The sequence below is a fragment of the Haplochromis burtoni genome, unplaced genomic scaffold, assembly GCF_018398535.1.
Source record: "Haplochromis burtoni strain Fernald_Lab_line unplaced genomic scaffold, NCSU_Asbu1 Contig_23, whole genome shotgun sequence".
Taxonomy (NCBI): Eukaryota; Metazoa; Chordata; class Actinopteri; order Cichliformes; family Cichlidae; genus Haplochromis; species Haplochromis burtoni.
The window spans coordinates 3,032,008-3,050,769 of record NW_024582384.1 but is presented as its reverse complement, the minus strand read 5'-3'; the positions used below and the strand labels follow the sequence as shown (position 1 = coordinate 3,050,769).

Here is an 18,762-nt window from a genome sequence, read left to right as displayed (position 1 = left end):
GCAGGATTAATACATATATACATACACTGGAGGGATGCAGCATCATTTAAAGAAGAGTATACATGGATATTGAATGAAATAATCTGAAGCCTTGAGTCTTTAATGTGTAGCTCATCAGCTGTATAGTGTATCCTATTTCATGTGACGTTTGCGGCAGTTGGTTAAGTTTAGTTTCTCCCAGCTTCCGTAGTTGTATCCTGTAGCGACCTTCTATGGCCACGAGGTGGATAAGTAGCTGTCACGTCAAAACGGTGAGTGGGTGTATGTGAGTGGGAAGAAGTTTATTAGCTTGCATTTTATGATGTACTACCACAACAGTCGACGTGTTCCTGCATATACAGTCATATTTCAGTTGTTCGGTTGTTTGTAACCGCGGTCCGCAACAAGCAGTTTCAAGGGTTCAGGCTGACGCTCGCGAGCGCCGACATGTTTAACAAACCTGCAGACTGACTGTTGGAGACGTCAAGAGCAATCACAATAGCAAAGCTTATTTCCTTTCAAAGCCTTATTACTTATATCATTACTGCTGTTTAAAGTCAGTTATTTTTCTCGCACGCTGTGAAACACAAATCCTACACTCTAATACAACTTGCAGCCTTTATCCCAAATGCATTCCACATTATTACTTTAAAGCTTAATTGCCATAGTTTGATTCTGCTAAGTAAGCATTATTTTGTTTGTTGAAGTAAGATTTTTAAGCTAATCGGGGTAAAATAAAATGAGTGTCTGAGATTCGAACTCATACGATATGTAGGGCTCGTCCTTTTGCAGCTGATGGCGGGCTTGTCGGCCTCAGAATTCTTGTGAAACTGTAACTAGATGTATGGGTAACAGTAACATATTAAATAAGTTACTGTTTAAATAAATAATTTAAATAAGTTCCGCTTTTTTGTGTGTAAGTTCTTCCAGTCAACTTTTTGAAGGCGAGGCAAATGTTCACATGAGTCTTACTAAGAGGAACGAAAACGTTAAGGCCACAGACAGAGGGGGCTGGTCAGGGTAAGTGTTTTTTTTTTTTTATCAGGTTAGTATGATGGAGAAGAGTGGTAGGAGATAGGGATTTTAACACTAGCCCAGGCTTGTAATCTTCCTGTACATTAACGGTAAGTGACTAACATTTGTTAGTCAAGGAAGTTATGAAATGAACTAAAAAATTAATAAATAAATACTCACCAAAAATGTTTCAGCTAATTGTCATTTGAACGAATGACTTATTTCTTATTTGCAGATGTACCGTCCAGCTCTTGGAAAACAGATTTTAATGAACCAACGAAAAACTTCCATTGGTATGTAAAAATATTTGCATCGCTGTGATTTTAAATGGAATAGTTTCGTGTGTTGTTTCATATTTGTTTTATGTATGTTGTGTCCAACTTAATTTTTTAACTGCTGTGATACAAGAATTTTGCAGATCTGGGATAAATGAAGCATATCTTATTTTTTATTTATTTTTGTTTATATAGATAAATATGAGGAGAGAAGAGGTGCCATTGCTTTACCTTCATGCAGATGAAGGCGGTTGAGCTGAAGTGAAGGCCGTTCACAGGATGGTAACAGGTTTTGTTAAAAAGCTTTTGACTCTTTATTGCCCCTTGAGACGCAACCCTGGCTCCAGTGCCTCTGTTGCGCAGTAAGTCGGCAGAAAGTAACGGGCTCTCGATAGCTCAAATCCACTCTTTCGTGGGCTTTGGGTATGGAACCGGGCCAGATACTTACTCTCAATCTACCATGAAGGTGTTGTGTTCCTGCCAGTCAGTAGTTGTGTGCTATTTAAATCAATTTAACAACTCTACCTTTCTAAAGCTTATTTTTTGTATACATGGTCTCATTATGGATACATTCAGTCAGATTTATAGCTGTGTATCTAACAAAGTGGCTACTTAGTATATAATGAATATATTTTGAATGTAACAAATGTATGTATGTAGTCCTCATTGCCCATAAATGACAAAGAGGACTACATGACAGTTTTTGGCATACAATTTTGAATTGCCTTTACAGTTAATTGGATTCAAATGTCAATGTGAATGTTTCCATTATATAGATGTCAAGGTTTGCACTTAAATGGTTCAGACACGCTTGTGGAGCAGCAGCGGCTTGGCTTCAGAAAGGTACGAATTAATACTTTTGCTCTCATTCAGTCTGCCCATTGAGGCATTGCTGTCCAACATTTCTTGACCCTGTGACATAGTGGGACTAGGAGTCCAAATGTCTGCATCATCTTAGGCTTCAGTCACACTGATAAACCCCCTGGGTAACCAACACAAGGCCGATCCAGCAATTTGAATTCTTTACATTTCAGGATACTGTTCTTTAACCCTCTGGGGTCGCCGGATGCGCTGGCGACCCCAGAGGGTTAATAAACGATAAGAATTATAGATATTGTGCTTGCAACACTGGAATTTCATAAATGAATGAATTGCTTGGCCTGCAAAAGTATGATGTCACAACAATGTGATTGGTCACTTGCAATGTTGAACCTGGAACAACATTTATTATGATGATGTGGGAACAACACCAACACGAGGATATCAGATCATCCAACCAGCACTAGTGAGGGAAATGTCTCTATTCTGTGAATAGTTGCTGGGTGAAATTTGCTTCAGTTGCTAGCAGGTTATGTCAGTTGCCAGTAGTTTGTTTGCGTGCAAGATGCCAACTTGTTTGCAAACACCTAGTACTCACCAAGCAGCAGTGAACTGTGAAAAGTGAAACAAACTAGAAACAGAAAACACTCACCTTCAAAGTAAAAGTGTGTTAGTGAAATGTGTCAGTTGCTGCAGTAAGGCACAGCTTTTACTTTGAAGGGGAATACTTTCTGTTTCTAGTTTGTGTTTCACTTGTCACAGTTTCCTTACTGCTCTTTGTGTCTTTCACAAAAACTACGGGTAGCCTATTGCTTTGGTAATTAGCCAAAACAGTCGCAAGGAGGGTTTTTTTTGCACAACCCTCTTTGCAGCCAATTTCACCAAAGAGACAAACATTTTCCCTTTGTGAAGTACAACATACAGGTTTTTTGCAACCTGAGAAGTGATGAAATGCTTGTTGAAACTTGAAATGGACATAAACAAACTCCTACATGATTTGTCTTCGCAGGTGACTACCCAGTGTGCCTCAGGGTTGGAGACGATGTTATTTCCAGGAGCTCTAACGATTCCTCACCACCTGACTCCTCCATTCAGCTTGCTCTCTCTTCATTTCTTGATTTCCTGTTTGAGCATTTCATCCGCCTTACTTCCATTAGTTTGTTTTTCTTTTGCTTAACTTTTGAAGACATTGTTTTTTTCAGTTGTATTTTTCATTTTGATTACGTGCATATGAAGCGTAATGTCCTCGTTGCGCGTAATCACATATGAAAGATTACTTTGGAAATTGCATTTGTGGTGAGTGCTATATCAGCTTTTCCCACAATCAAATCACTCTGATGATCATATGATAAAGGCAAGTGTTTGTGTGTGTCGATCCATTCCCTAGGAAATGATGATTTCCTTTCCTGTTTGCTCACATTTACAAACTGAAAATATGTAATGGGAGCTTTTACTTGACTACTTAGCTGGTGTAGAATTTGACATGCATGAAACAGAAAATGTAATAAAATAAATTGACATGAAATAAAATTATTTTCCTGAAAGTTGTGAAATGTCTGTTTTAAAAACAATATAGCTTAATAGGGAAGAGCAAAACAAACAAAAAGTTCAAAGAATTACTTATGAAAAGACTTAATTAAAGAGGTATGTAAAAATTAGGAGCACTAGCAAAAGACTGCAAAATTAAATAGAATTCATTGTAGTAAAAAACAAGGAAAGCAAATGTCATCATGCATTGAAGTGGCTCAGTGTGAAGAGTAGCACACGGGGCAAAAATGACTGCACACAGACTAATGTGGGATCAGTGCTGAACTTGAGGCAAGATCAGAAAGGTTTTGCGTTATGTAGGAAAGATTGCCTGCGTCACTCTTTGTTTAGTTATGTTATGGTTCGGCAGCAAATGTCATTTCCCCACCTCTGAGAGTTGCTTCCACTGTTTATTCACCCAGACCACACTTGGATGATCCACCTGTTCTTCCGGCAGGTAGTGATTTTAGCACTTTAGCTCTACCCACTGCAAAGAAATCAATTCTTTTGACTTTGGTTTTCTTTGAGGTTTCACTACAAGTTCTGGACTCATGCAGCACAAAAAGCGACAAGTGGATCCATGCCATGCCCTCCACAATATGAAAGAGTCATTGAATCCCCTCCGTAGAGGTGAGCCAAGCAATCCAAATAACGATAGTGCCGATACCAACACCGTTATTGGTTTTGGATCAAGCCTAGCATGAATGGATCGAATCTTTGTTTCTATCCTCTTATCCCTTCGGCAGGAAATCTATGCCATGACTTGTGATGTACGCATAAACTCATTTTAACTCTACGAGGTAACCTGACACGCACCTCCAAAAATGCAAAATGCAGTATGGACAGCACTATCCCTTCTCGGGGCTTTCCTTCAATTTGTCAGCCGCAGGTTGCAAGGAAGGAGGCGCGGTAAGATTTCCCGTCGGCAGATAAAATCCCGTCAGCTCTGACGCCTCTCCCTTTAAGATGCGCAGCAGCGAGTCTCTGGGAAACTGAGGCTGTGCGCTCGTCGGGTCCAAGCAGCGCTTATTTCTTTGTCACAATGATGCCTTCTTTGATCTGATTGGACGGTGAAGGTGCTGCTGGTCTAATATTCGGAAAATATCGGGGATCATAGCTGAGGATCTCTCTGATTCTGGGCCGCGTCGGTCGTTCTGTGGCCCCGATGGAGCTGAAATATCGCTCAGCTTCAAGGACACACTCTTCATCATATTTTTTGAGCGGCTGAATGATTTCTATTGAAAACACACGCTGTGATCAAGGCAAGCAAAGAGGAGAAAACAGCTCGAAAAGCAGCTCGTTGTAATAACCAGTAAATATGCGACGCGTGTCGTGGTTTACTGCGAGAATGTGATCAGACGGGACTCTGGTTTCTCGCTCTGCTGCCTCCGAAAAAGAGTCGCTCATGATGCCCAGGGCTTTGCGGAGACTGGTCCATTTGATGCTGTTCTGCCCTTTATCCAAAGGCCTGCAGGTAGGCTATGGGACTGCACAATGTCAGTCTTTTTGTCACTAACTGTCCACCAGCAGCATGCACGACCACTGACCAAACCGTCAGTTCACTTCACATGCATGCATGAAACCCCCCGTAACGAATACAAGTGCAGCGCAATGTATGGTAGTTATCTCTGCGTTATCCTGTAGTCAGGTGACAGGCTGCTGGTTCATTCATTGTTTACAGATACCCCAGAATTTTGCAGCCACGGGTTCACAGGTTTGCAGTGCATACACGACTGTAAAAGCATGATTTAATAACAGTACAAGTTGGATCATAAACATTCTGCTTATGCTAATTCTGCTTAGTACTACACTTTTGTGTAGCATTACATTTTGTGTTAATGCATGTGATGCCCGCTCTTCCCGCAGCTATCCTATTGCAGAGCATTCAAATCAGTGGTTCCCAGCTGCTGTTTGTAGCCCATTATACAAAAATCAGTAAATAGAGATGCACAAATAGCGATAAGTCTAGGCTGATGTTGATATTTAAAAGAAGAATTTAACTCATAGTTCTGATACAGTTTATTGCTGTTTATTTTCTTATTTATCCTCCCTTTTCTCCCAGACATTTCCATCTTCTATTTTGGACATTAGACAGAGATGTGACAACACACAAACATCAGTCTAAATGTCATCTTATTTATCAGTCTAAAAAATACCAGTGATTGGCTGTATACTGGTACATCTCTAGATCTACAATAGGAAGTCTCTTCTATTCTAATTTACTTGTTTCTTTTAGGAGTGGAAACTATTCAGTATTTACAGAAAATCAAAGAGAGAAGTATCAATTACTAAACTATTTCCTATGCCGGTGCTATGAAGAAGTATTTGCCTTGGACGACTTTCTATAAGTGATGGAACCATAAATTCTACTCTCGACCAGAAAATCCTGAAGGAGAATTTCCAGCCATTGGTTCGTGCCTTGAAGCTTAAGAGCACCTGTGAAAGGCTCAAAAAGAAAAAAGAAAAAAATGTAGCTTTGGAGTTGCCTTGTTAAAGTCAAAATTGAGAAACTTTGACCTTCAACAAGCTATTCATGTTCAAAGACTCTCAAATGTGGCTGAATTAAAACAATTCTTCAGTTTTCTCCACAGTGACGTGCTGTGAAATAATCATTGCCAGTTATGGCAAACGCCTGATTGCAGTTCTTTCTGCCAAGGGTGAAACAGCCAGTTATTAGGTTTAAGGGGTAATTGCTTTCTCGCACAGATCCAGGGAGGCTTGGACAGTATTTTTCTCTTAACAATTGAAATCCACATTTAAAAACTGCATTTTGTATTTCCTCGGTTTGTCTTTGTCTAATATTAGAAATTGTTTAATGATCTGAAACATGCAAGTGTGACAAATCTGCAAATATAAATGAGCAAAATGCAAAAAATCAGGAAGTCCTTAGTTTCATGTAGTTGAGTGTCTCAATTCCACCTTAAGGTTGGGTGACCAGCTGTTCATTCATTCATTCATTCACAGCCTGGGTTTAATTAGACTTCTTTTCTTCCTGCCATGCGCCCATTTTCTACCATCCTCCACAGAGTCGCCTTCCAGCTATTAAAGTGAAGTACCTTCTGCTGGCATGGCTGGGCATCCTCGTCATCAGCTGGATCGTCTACATGCAGTATGCCTCCTACTCTGAGCTGTGCCGTGGGCATGTTTGCCACATGGTCATCGTAAGTATTATCTTTGAGTTAAATAAAACTCAGTTACATGGTTTAATCGAATTCAAGCCTATAAATCAAGATAAATTTGATAGTGTAGGATATCTGTGAATGTGGCATAAAAATACTGACTGTGGCAGTGAGTAAAGTCCTAACCACAGATTACAGGCTTTCCAAACTACTGCACGACAATAAAGGTAGCTTTCAGGGTAACCAAGACAAAAACTACAATCACATTAATTCAGATCATAACACAATCACTGGAAAGAGCAGATCTTTTGCTTTTCCCAAGACAAAAACTAAAGAATTCAGAATAAAAACAACAGTATAAATAATAATTTCATAGGTTTTAAAAAGTACATGGCAAGACAGTGGAACAGAGGGACACGAGGTCTGTGTTTTGAGGAAGAGTGCATGGCCAGTGTCTTAAACTTGTGGTACCAGGGTGCTCTTACAGGACACAACCCCACTACCCACCTGTAGGATTGTAACATCAGTTTAGCTGTTTGGTCTTAGCTCATTTGACTACAGTTTCACTAACCACATAACAGACAAAATGTGACTGTTTGTATTTACATAAATGAAGAAAATGATTTCATACCATGCTAGTTTTGTGCTGCTGAGGTGAGACCCACAGATGTCTAGTTCCCCTCTGTTGCGTTCTGTGTTGCGGACTTGGGAGAAATGTGTCTCCTCGGTCAGGTGATGTCAGGTAAACTGCACATGGTGCTGGGCTCTTTGCTGCTTTGTGACAACATACTGAATATAACTCAGTGGGTTACTCCATTCAGATGAATTTCATGCACACCACTTTACATGAGTAAGTATAGCATCCTTCTAGGAAAGAAGTAAAACTGGCACTCTCTGATTCCATATCCATGAAAAATCTCAAAGGACATAGCTGGAAATGGGATTTTTTTCTTTCTTGTCTGCTAATTATAAAGGTACAAAACTTCATAGTCAGCATGCAATTTTTAAACTAATGTAGCAGTTTAAGATAAACTTAAGACTCATTTACTGGTCGTCAAGATCAATGTTTCTTTAGTCCAATACACCTCTGGTATGTGGATGGGAAAAGCCAGGAATTCCACTGAGATTGCTAACTAACCACCTGAACCCAAGTCACATGTCCTAGTGTTTTTCCTGGTGTCAGGTCCATATTTAGAGACACAGACCCAGCCTCAGGAGGCCACAAGTTATTGTATTCCCAGTGTAGGTCCCAAGCTTGGATAAATGGGCGGTTTGCATCAGGAAGGGTAAGCGAAACCATCCAGTGTAACTGAAAGAAGCTTCATATTTCTCGATGAGCCTTTCTTTTTTTTCTGTAAACATACTTGTTGAAATCGTGCATTCTCTCTGATTCATTAATCCATAACAGAAACATTGAACTTTAACGTTTAAGACACAGTCACACAGACTTCAAACATTTCACTGGTCCAGACCACTTAAGATCAAAGTGGGATGCATCTGGCCCACAATGTAAAGTGAGTTTGAAGCCCCTGATCTATGTCAGTCTGAGCAGTACAACCACACTAAAATGCTACTGGACACGCACAAAGTAGAAGCTCTGCAATGACGTGTTAGAAATGCATGTCTCTCAAAGTCAAAAGGGTACGTAAAGGCAAGAAGGAGCATGGAGAACAGTGTGTCAGGTTAGGCAAATCTGGTTAGATTCACCTGACCTCTAGCAAAGATATTTTCCCTTTAAGTAAACAGACATTGGAGGGCTAAATATAGAGAGCTCAAGTACTGGATGCATAAATAGAGGCTTATTTCTGTTTCCTGCAATTTCTGTTTTGGTTTCTGCAGTGTGATCATTATAGAAGAGGCATAATATCAGGTTCATCCTGCAAGGCACTATGTGACCAGAGAACGCTAACTCTGCAGCGCTGCATGTCCACCTCCTCCACACATCAGGTAAAACAAACACTCACAACTTACACATGCGTGAAGAATAGCCTTTGAGAGAACAATATATTTCCAAATTCATGTTAGTGCACATCTGTTTTTTTTTAATTTAATCAATAATTTTATTATAGATTGCCTCATAATTTTTACTGGAACATGAAAAAAACATAACAGCAATTGTAGTAACAAATAAAAAGTAAATGATTTGACATATTTGATACTAATTATAGTATCGATATGACTGTCAGTGTTAAAGGATGTCTATAAAAAACATACTGCAGCCACTAGATTGTCACACACGGTTGGGTTTTTTCAGGGCCATTCCATATTTGGCTCTAAAGCTGAGTCACCAGCTAACAGTGGCAATCTTGGTTAGCAAGGTACATCCAGTGACTGTATGGGTAGTGGGTGTATCTGATATACCATATTGGTGTTGTTCCTGTGTCATCATAATAGTGTTGGTCCAGGATAAATATAATATATAATCCAAATATAACAAGGAATCTTTTCTTATGGACTCAAACAAGTTTTGCTGAAAAACTGAGTATGGAACAAGCAAAGCTTAATACTAAACAATATATATAACTTATATAAATGTATATATAACTTAATATTGCACACATGCAAAATCGAAATTCCAATTTAATAACACATCAGTGGAATTCATTTCTTAAATAAAAATTGTATTTGCAGCTTTCTGAATTAAATTTGATCATTTTATCATTTATCAGATTTTCATCATATTCTCCCACCTGTCCAGAAAGCTCCTGTTTTCTGCCTTTCTTTTTGCCATTTTGGGGATAGTTAGCATGGCAGTATTTGCATGGTTGCTATGACTATGGTCAACAGAGGAGAGGGTGCTAATGGGTCCTGTCACACACCAAAACACCAACAGAGCATTCTGGGAATTGTAGTATTAGCAGTACATGAACTGTATAATACCAGCAGGCCAGCTCTAATAGTAATTTTGTATGGCTTCGCAGCCCGCGGGCCAGAGTTTGACACCTATGCTCTACCTAATCACATGTGCCAAGGTGTGAAGACGGGTGTAGGTCACAATCAGCCAAGGTTTCGGGTGAGCTCATTGTGAAACCTAGCCTCACCCTATCATGTGATTTCCTGAGGTCAGATGGCCCAGGATTAACGCCCACTCACATCCTGGGTCATCTGACCTCAGGAAATCACATCATTAGCCATATCATATGTGAAGAAGCTTCTCGGATGAGAGGTGAGACGTCTTCAAGCAACTTAAAGAAGTCCAGACGCTTTTCTTTCCAAGCTCCTTAGACTACAATGACCTGGATAACTAAGAACCTTCACAGACATATGATATTATAGCTTTGTTAAATAAATAAAAAAATTGTTTTTATAAACACTGTTCTAGAAAAACTTGTAAGCATTTCAAGTGTTTTTTTAAATTAATTTATAAATATAAGAAATATATTATTAAGTTAGGTTAAGTTAGGTTTGTTGTTAGCAAAATTTTGGTTACCTATGTTGGTTTGCTAGTGCTGCTTTTTAATAACATTAACTAATGTCTTGGCTATGCTAACTGAATGCTAAGACAAAGCCATTGTGATGTTGATCCTGACGTTGTTATTATGATGATGTAGGAACAATACCAGCACGATGATATCAAATCGTGTATGGGTAGCATAAACACAGGTACCTGCTAGCTAAAAAGTGTAAAAGAAAAATATGGGACTTTAACCAAAGAAAATTGAAGACAGGCAAAACAAATAGCCACACAGCACACAAATGCTCCACAGTACACCGCAATCACAAATACTGTCAATAAGTCCAGTTTAATGATTCCAGTTAGCTGAAATGAAGGCTAGCAGACAGCCGCGTATGCCCTCGTGAATTCACTCAGTCAAAGCAGCCATATTCTGAGTAATGTATATCTTAAGCATTATAGTGTTATAGGTAGCTGGTTATTAAGAATGTAGAACTTAGTTATAGAGACAAAATTGTTTTGTTTTGTTTTTTCCCTATTCGCTTATTTGTGTACATTTCAGGCATTTTAACATGGCGTTTTATAAAGACTGACTTGCTTTGGCAGTAATTCTCTAGTGGCCTTCTGTGGAACTGCACCTCATGAACTGCATTTCACGACTTCATTTTTCAGGCCCAAAGCTGCTTCTTATACAAGAGAAATGGATTTTGCTTGTTTTGTTTTGTTTTCCATTAAATGTACTCATTTATTATATACTCACTCTCTGGGCAGTAGTTACTTGCCTGCTTGCCAAATGTGACATTTTAAATCATACTGAACTTTCTATATGTTGATAATACTCACCACACTTGTTAGAATAATAGTTTCTATGTTATTAAGACTTTAATAGATTGTTAACATGGCCCCACTCTACACCCCTTATTCAAAAACCCTCCCAGCTATTGTGTTCACAGACAGAATGGCACACACTCAAACGAAAAACAACAAAATTTAAAAATTCCTTCTGGAGCTATTTTGGACATATTCTTCCTCATCTAACTAAAGTCATATTTTCATATTTGCAGGTATACAATGGACTGTGGAAGGAGAAGCCTGTGGTAATTAAATGTGGCGTTGAAGATCCGGTGAAAACTGACGGAGCGCCCGACTCCATGCTGCGACAGGAGATGAGCCTGTTTGACAAACCCACACGTGGAACCTCGATGGATGAATTTAAAGAGATGCTGCACAGTTTCCTTAAGGTTTCCAGGCCGATAGACTATTTTATAATAACAGTGAACAACTGTCACCACAGAAGTCACATGCTAATAGAAAACTACACATGCCTATTAGGAAACATTGGTTATGCATTAGTGCATCCAAATGAGCTCAGATCTAGAGATCTTTTTTATGTTACGTGTTTATACAGGCCAAGATCTTATTGTCAAGGTTTTTTTTTATATTTGTATCTACAACACATTTATAACATGCATTCACCTCCTTCCTGCAGGTTAACCTCGGTGAACAGTCATCTTTGAGCACCTTGGTGGACAGAGTCATCACGCTTGCTGATGTCAACCAAGATGGCAAAGTGTCACTAGCAGAGGCCAAGTCTATCTGGGCTCTCCTCCAGATCAACGAGTTCCTCCTGATGGTGGCGCTGCAGGAGAAGGAGCACACCCCGAAACTGTTGGGCTTCTGTGGAGATTTGTATGTGACGGAGCGTGTAAGCCACAACTCACTCTACAGGCTCGAGGTGCCAAATTCCCTGCAGTCTATCGTCCCAGAGGCCTTGAGCTCCAGCCTGAACCACTGGCTCGCGCCAGCTTGGCCCCGCCGAGCTCGCATCACCATTGGCCTGCTGGAATTTGTGGAAGAGGTCTTCCACGGCTCCTACGGGAGCTTCCTAATATGTGACGCCAATCCTTACCACGTTGGCTACAATTCAAAGTACGACTGCAAGATGGCCAACCTTCGCAGCGTGGCATCAGAAGCTGTTGTGCGGGGATTTTTGAAGGGACGGCGATGTGAGACGAATGCAGACTGCACGTATGGGCGGGACTGCACGGCCACCTGCGATCGGCTGGTGAAGCAGTGTAACACAGAGGTTGTGCAGCCTAATCTCGCTAAAGTGTGCGTGCTGCTGCAGGACTATCTGCTTTTCGGAGCGCCTTCAGACCTTCGTGGGGATCTGGAAAAACAGCTGCGCACCTGTGTGACACTCAGCGGGTTGGCAAGCCAAATGGAGGTTCACCACTCACTAGTGCTCAACAACCTGAAGACGTTACTATGGAAGAAGATTTCAAACACTCAGTACTCCTGAAAAACGGATGCTCTACTATAAATGAATTGTTACATGAAGACAGGTGGTTTTTGGTTATGACGCTTGCAGTAAATGTTTTAGAGGGTCGTGTTTAATCATGTATTTTCACTCTACACTGACTGTGAATAACAGGAAACTGTGAACTACTGAATATACAATGTGAAGCAGGCTTTATTCCCACTATAATCCCTATCATGCTTTTGTGTTCCAATGGGTCTGTTTGCACATAATATTCTCAGGACACTGCCTGTAACGTTGTTTCTAAGATTCTGGATGTAAATAATCCATTTTTAAAATAAATGAAGCAACATGTTGGATTATTTGTGGTTTCATAGAATTGCTTTTTTCTGTCCTTGGTAACGTGCAATTGGGAGTGGTACAGCTAGAAATATCAGAAGAATATCGCAGCTTCTTTTGTATAAATCAGTTTGCATCTCAATCAGAGAGTTACCACGGGTAGAATCTTTCTGAAAGGATGACACTTGAACTGCAGACATCGTTGACATTAGGTGTCCCTGATCATGCCACAAAATTGTTGTTCACATAAATGTTTGCAGATGTAATAACATCAATTTCAAGTGACTTGTTCATTGGTCTTCTGAGTACCAAGTCTATGATCTCAGGACTTGTGCCTAGACTTGGTTTCTTAAAAGGTTGCAGAATATACTGCTCAAAAATGAAAGGAACGCTTTGAAAACACATCAGATCTCAATGGGAAAAACAATTATGTTGGATATCTATACTGATATGGACAGGGTAACATGTTAGGAATGAAAGGATGCTGGATCATTTTATGGAAATGAAAATGATCAACCCACTGAGGGCTGAATTCAAAGTAAAAGTGAAAAAAATATGTGGCAGGCTAGTGCATTTGACAAAAATGTAATTGCAGCAGCTCTAAATGTTCGGTAGTTTGTATGACCCGCACGTGCATGTGTGAATGTCTGACAACATCAGAGCATGCTCCTAATAAGATGGTAGATAGTGTCCTGAGGGTTTACACCAGGACATCACTGAGCCTCTGAACAGCCTGAGTGCATCCTGGCAGCATGGGATGGACCACTACATAACGCCCTAGAGATGTTCTATTGGATTTAGGTCAGGTGGGTGTGGGAGCCAGTGAATGGGACCCATGACACCCAGAACCCATGGCACAAGCATAGAGTCTGATAATGGGTTCAAAATGTTCATTTTGGTCCCATTGTAAGGGTGCCTTTGTCTGGGCATCCCTCCTTGGATATGCCTTCCTGAACCATCACTGAACGACCACCAAACTGGTGTTGCTGTTGTTACAGGTAGTGTAACGCCCTCCATGGCTTCTCCAGACCCTTTCACATGTGCTCAGGGTAAACCTGGAGTCATCTGTAAAAAACACAGGACACTAGTGGTGGACATGATAATTCTGGTATTCTATGGCAAATGCCAATCAGCAACCAGCTCTCCTAGAGTAACTGCCTGTCTCCTGGAGTCTCCTCTATGTTTTTGGGACTGTGCTGGGACACAAAGCAAAGGTACTAGCACAAGTTTAATTGACTTGATGCTACAAACTGATTTAAAAAATGTTCCTTTGATTTTTTTTTTTTTTGAGCAGTGTATGATAAAGAGTAGCACTTGCCCCTGGCTCAGTGCTGTGGCTTTCCCTGCATGTGAAATGTTAATGGTATTCACAGCAAAGATGAAAGTGAGGTGTGACCGCTTCAACATCACAGACAGATGAGCGAAGCTACTGAATATTTTTGATGATGCGTTACACACCAAATGATCTGCAGCTTTCTAGAAGATCAAAGTGTCACAGATTATTTTGCACAGTTACTGCACTGGTTAAGGAGGTTCAGTGATCAAACGAGACAGATGCTACATTTCAATTCAAAACTCCCAAACCATTTTTTAAGAGAGTTATTCCCACAATAGTGGAAGGATATCAGACAACAAGTCTCAATCAGAGAGGATGTCCAACATCTAATCAAATGGTGCAGAAACAACAACCTGATTCTGAACACTGCCAAAACAAAGGAGATCATTGTAGACTACAGAAGAGCCAAGAAAACAACACTACCACCCCTCCACATAAATGGTGAGGAAGTTGAGAGGGTGAATGACATTAAATTCCTGGGCCTACACATAACAAAAGATCTCACATGGACTATTAACACATCCCACTTAGTGAAGAAAGCACAGCAGAGACTTTTATTCCTAAGAAAACTTAAAAAAGCAAATGTGCCAATCCGGCACTTAGTAAACTTTTACAGGAGCACAATAGAGAGCATCCTCTGTTACTGCATCACAGTGTGGTACTTCAGCTGCACTGCAGAAAACCGTCGAGCTCTGACCTGGACCGTCCAAACTGCCCAGGGGATCATTGGAACCAAACTCCTGAATCTCGACGCGGCCTATGCTAGCTGTTTACAGAAGCGAGCTAGCTGCATCATCAAGGACCCAACCCATCCAGGTCACAGACTTTTTGTACCCCTCCCATCAGGGAAGAGATATAGGGCAATCAGAACCCGCACAAACAGACTAAAGAACAGCTTTTTCCCCAGAGCTGTAGCCTGTGTCACCCCTCCCCCAACACACAATAGCTAACTCTCCCCCTCTCTCCTTTACCCCATGTCATGTCTGCTGCTAATGTACAAAGTCATTTACTGGACATTAATGTTTGCACTAAATTACCACACTGTAAATACTGTTATACTTATTATCTTAGACACTTAATGGGACATTCACGTTGCACTCAACTACCACATTGTAAATACTGTTATATTATATTATACTGTTTGCACTCAAATATCATATCAAATCATATTGTAAATACTAGTATTTATTTATTTTTTTAATTTACTGTGCTAAGTGCCTTCTTTTTACTTTATATTTTATACTTTTACTACGTTTACTTGGTTATTATCTTACAATGCTGCTTCTTGTTTTATTGCTGCTGGCCTCTGTGAGCTACCAAACAAATTTCGTTGTATAACTACAATGACAATAAAGTTCTTTGAGTTTAAGTTTGAGTTTAAAATAAAGGCATTTTTTTGCAGGTGAAGTCGAAATTGTAAACATTTTTACACACAGGGAAATAATTCAGAAAAAGCTGAAGGATGACTTGCATAAAAACTCAGAGGTTGTAATCTGGGAGGAAAAAAATTGTATGATATGACAAAGAAATATAGTTGAAGAAAAAGGATGTAAACACCTGCATCACTGAATGCATCATATTTAATACACAAGGTAAGGCCATGTAAGTTGCTACACTGAAGTCACATCAATCCCTCGTGGTAAAGACACCTCAACCAGGGGAGAATCGATGCTCCTCAGAGGACTGACTGACTGACTGACGAATAACAACTCAGGATTGTTCCGGACATTTAGGCCGTCCAGCACATTGCTCTTTCTGCCAAAAAGCAAGGCCCCCCTATTTGTAAAAGGCCCTGCCCTGCCTCTCTTTGGCTCTAGTTCTGGATCTACTATATACCCTCCTTTAGGTCTGTAAGGAACTTGTATCACAGATGGTCCGGGCTTTGCTTTTAAATTTTGTAGGCCCAGATCCTTTTGTGGTGTTGGCCCTTTGTCGGTGCTAACTGACCCCAAGCTCTGGTCAGCTGGTGAGCTATGTGTGTCTTTATTATGGTAATGAAAATCAGCCAGAGAGCAGATATACTCTTTGGTTGATTTCTGTCCCTGAAATGGTTTTGAAGGCTTCTGACGGATAGTGGGGAGTACTGACAGAACAGATGGTCTTTGAATCTGCTTTCTGGAGTGGAGCTGATCTTCTTTAGTACTTGGACACACACTCTCACGATGGCTTGGAGCATCAACTAAAGACTTGCTATTCTTCTTGCGGGGTGATGACATGGGGAACACAGAGAATGCACTGGATGTGGATATAGGAAACTTCTCTGAACATGGTCTTGGGGTTTCTGTCCAGTTCCTTTTATCTTTGAAGAAGGTTTGCTCTGCAAAGGTCAGGAAAGATTAATTAAAGCAAAGAAAGTAACCCATATATCCTAAAACATGAGTGAGAGCTTTTGAAAGCATTATATTACACTAGTGTATGTTTAGGCAGGGACATGGCACTTAAAGAATCCTGAGGAAAAAAGTGTTTTCAAACCTTACTTTTTGTATAAAGACTTAAAACTTTAATAGAAGTTTAGTAACACGTTATAATACTACCACCAAGGGGCCCAAAGATGTAATTCTCCTGTAAATAAATGGAATTTCAATGTATAATTATTTGAAATTATAATGTAATTATATTTACCTACAAATACATAATAGAATAAGGGTGTAACAAGTCAGGCTTTTAGATACAAAGAACTAATTAAACTGCATGTAAATGTAAGAACTGTGTAAGTAATTTCATGGTAATTTTGCAGAAAAACTAACAATTTAAACCGTAAATCTGGGAATGTTGGGGCGTAAACTTTTTGGAGTGTGAGCAATATTATGGAATGGATAACTCTTGCCCTTTTACATCTTTATTTAACATTCATTATGCCGGTACATTTTCTGTTATTCAACTGTCCTTTGATTTACCTATAAAATTGTGATGAAGACTGTTCTCCCTTATCAACTTGCAAAAAAAAAATATATATATATCGCCAGAATTTGCAGGCCCATGTTACTTTATAATAATTGAGCCAAGTCTAATTATTTTTTTTCTCTCACAATCCCTGTTCAAATGTAACTTTTAAAAGGGGTGCACAGGAAAGGAGTGTCTCCTTTTCTATAAAATACCTGGAAGTTAGGAAATATTAAACCATTCCACAATACAGCTCTGCAACAAACTTATAATGTAAGCTAGGGGAATTTTTTTTTTTTTTTTGCAAAATTAAGAAGAAATCTTGCAGTACTTAAAATTATATAATATAATATAATAGAAATATATAGATGATATAAAATAATAGTGTTTATATATATATAGTATATAATTATATAAGTACTAATAGTATATATATAAGTATATGATATAATAAGTATATCAGTAAATATAATATAATAAGAAAAATATATATATATAATATATATAAGTATATATATAATGAGACGCAGTAATGTGCTAATATATATATATGTAGAGGGAGAGACTTACTATGCATTATTTCTTCTTTCCCATAAACCACATAAATTTATAAATTTATAAATTTACTACTTAAAAATACCTACAGAATACTTTGTGCGTCCTTTTCCTGTAAAACACCCACAGTTTAGGCACTATTTATAATAATTTATCCACTATTTACCTACAATGTAAGTACTTCTTGTTTCCTATAAAATATGTAAAGTTATGCAGTGTTTACAATTCCTTTTATGCAGTTTTTAAAAGTACTTACATGTACTTACAGTAGTATTCTTTGTTTTTTGTAAGAAAAATAAATAAATAAAAATAAAAACTGTCACCCTCTTATTCTAGTGTAGCCCTTTTAGATATGTGTGGTTAAATATAATTACGTTGTAATTTCAAATGAAATGCATTGAAATTCCATTTAATTACAGACGAATTACACTCTCAGTCATAGTAAATTTGACTGACAATTCTGTAGTGTTTATGTCCCGGTAATAAACTGAAATACAGTTAACTTAACATAGGTGCCCTGAGCCGTTGAAAGAAAGCTTCCAAGTTTGTCTCTACAAGAAGGACTTCCATTAGGGCACTCCTTCTTAACATTAAAAACATCGCATTTACCCCACTGGCACTGATACCGGAAGATGACCTCGATGATGTCTTTTAACTGTTGATCGTCGCTGAATTTGATCATGTTCTCCACATGTGCACACAGGAACCGTGGGATGTCATCTGGCTGCGCCAGGAGAGCTGCTCTGGATAAACTCTCCAGCAAACTTTTTAATCCATGAGGTGTGGAATTACTTGCGTCCATCCTTGATAGATAGTGGTATCTTTTCCTAAAACAGTTTGGGGAAAACTAGTGCTCCGGAAATGTGTTGCGCTTGTGTTAGGAGCAGAGTTTTTGCTGTTGTCATGGAGAGAGATGACCGAGCTCTAGAATAACCAGAGCATTTGTCAGCGTATAAGTGTGCTGATATCGAAGAAGAGGTTATTCACAGTGCACACAGTCACTGCATAGCTTTACAACTATACATGGTATTTAGACTAGATAAATACATGGGAAAGGCACCTGCTTCAAGGTGCACAGATTATCCTCGCTATGAATGGAATTTAGACTTTCTTTGTCAGAGCATTTTCCCCTGGCTTTGCAATATCACCAAATTGAATTAATAGATTATTAAACACACATACTCACCGTAATTAAAGCTACAGATTGTAAACCACTTGGTGTGGGAAAAGCGACCGTTTCTCATTTGATCAAATAATACGGT

At 39.2% G+C, this 18,762-nt stretch overlaps 2 protein-coding genes across 6 annotated transcripts; one reads left to right on the top strand and one right to left on the bottom strand.

The window, feature by feature from the left end:
* Positions 1-144: 144 nt before the first annotated feature.
* On the top strand, positions 145-12,751 carry dipk1b (divergent protein kinase domain 1B). Of its 5 annotated transcripts, none has more exons than XM_042218798.1 (10): positions 145-251; positions 901-999; positions 1,229-1,286; positions 1,464-1,550; positions 2,045-2,111; positions 3,097-5,088; positions 6,641-6,775; positions 8,573-8,680; positions 11,192-11,368; positions 11,617-12,751. In XM_042218798.1, exons 6-10 carry the CDS (start codon positions 5,020-5,022, stop codon positions 12,427-12,429), a joined length of 1,302 nt encoding a protein of 433 aa, XP_042074732.1. In that variant the 5' UTR covers positions 145-251; positions 901-999; positions 1,229-1,286; positions 1,464-1,550; positions 2,045-2,111; positions 3,097-5,019; the 3' UTR covers positions 12,430-12,751. The 5 variants fall into 5 exon arrangements, with proteins under 5 accessions (XP_042074732.1, XP_042074733.1, XP_042074734.1 ...); XM_042218799.1 differs by having other exon boundaries at positions 1,464-1,557; XM_042218800.1 differs by lacking the exon at positions 901-999 and having other exon boundaries at positions 196-251.
* Positions 12,752-15,607: 2,856 nt separating this feature from the next.
* LOC102296749 lies at positions 15,608-18,730 on the bottom strand. The gene is made up of 2 exons (XM_005917214.2): positions 18,110-18,730; positions 15,608-16,379 (listed from the first exon to the last, which is right to left on the bottom strand). The coding sequence occupies exons 1-2, from the start codon at positions 18,300-18,302 to the stop codon at positions 15,673-15,675; spliced, it is 900 nt and encodes a 299-aa protein (XP_005917276.1). The 5' UTR covers positions 18,303-18,730; the 3' UTR covers positions 15,608-15,672.
* Between the last annotated feature and the right edge of the window lie 32 nt (positions 18,731-18,762).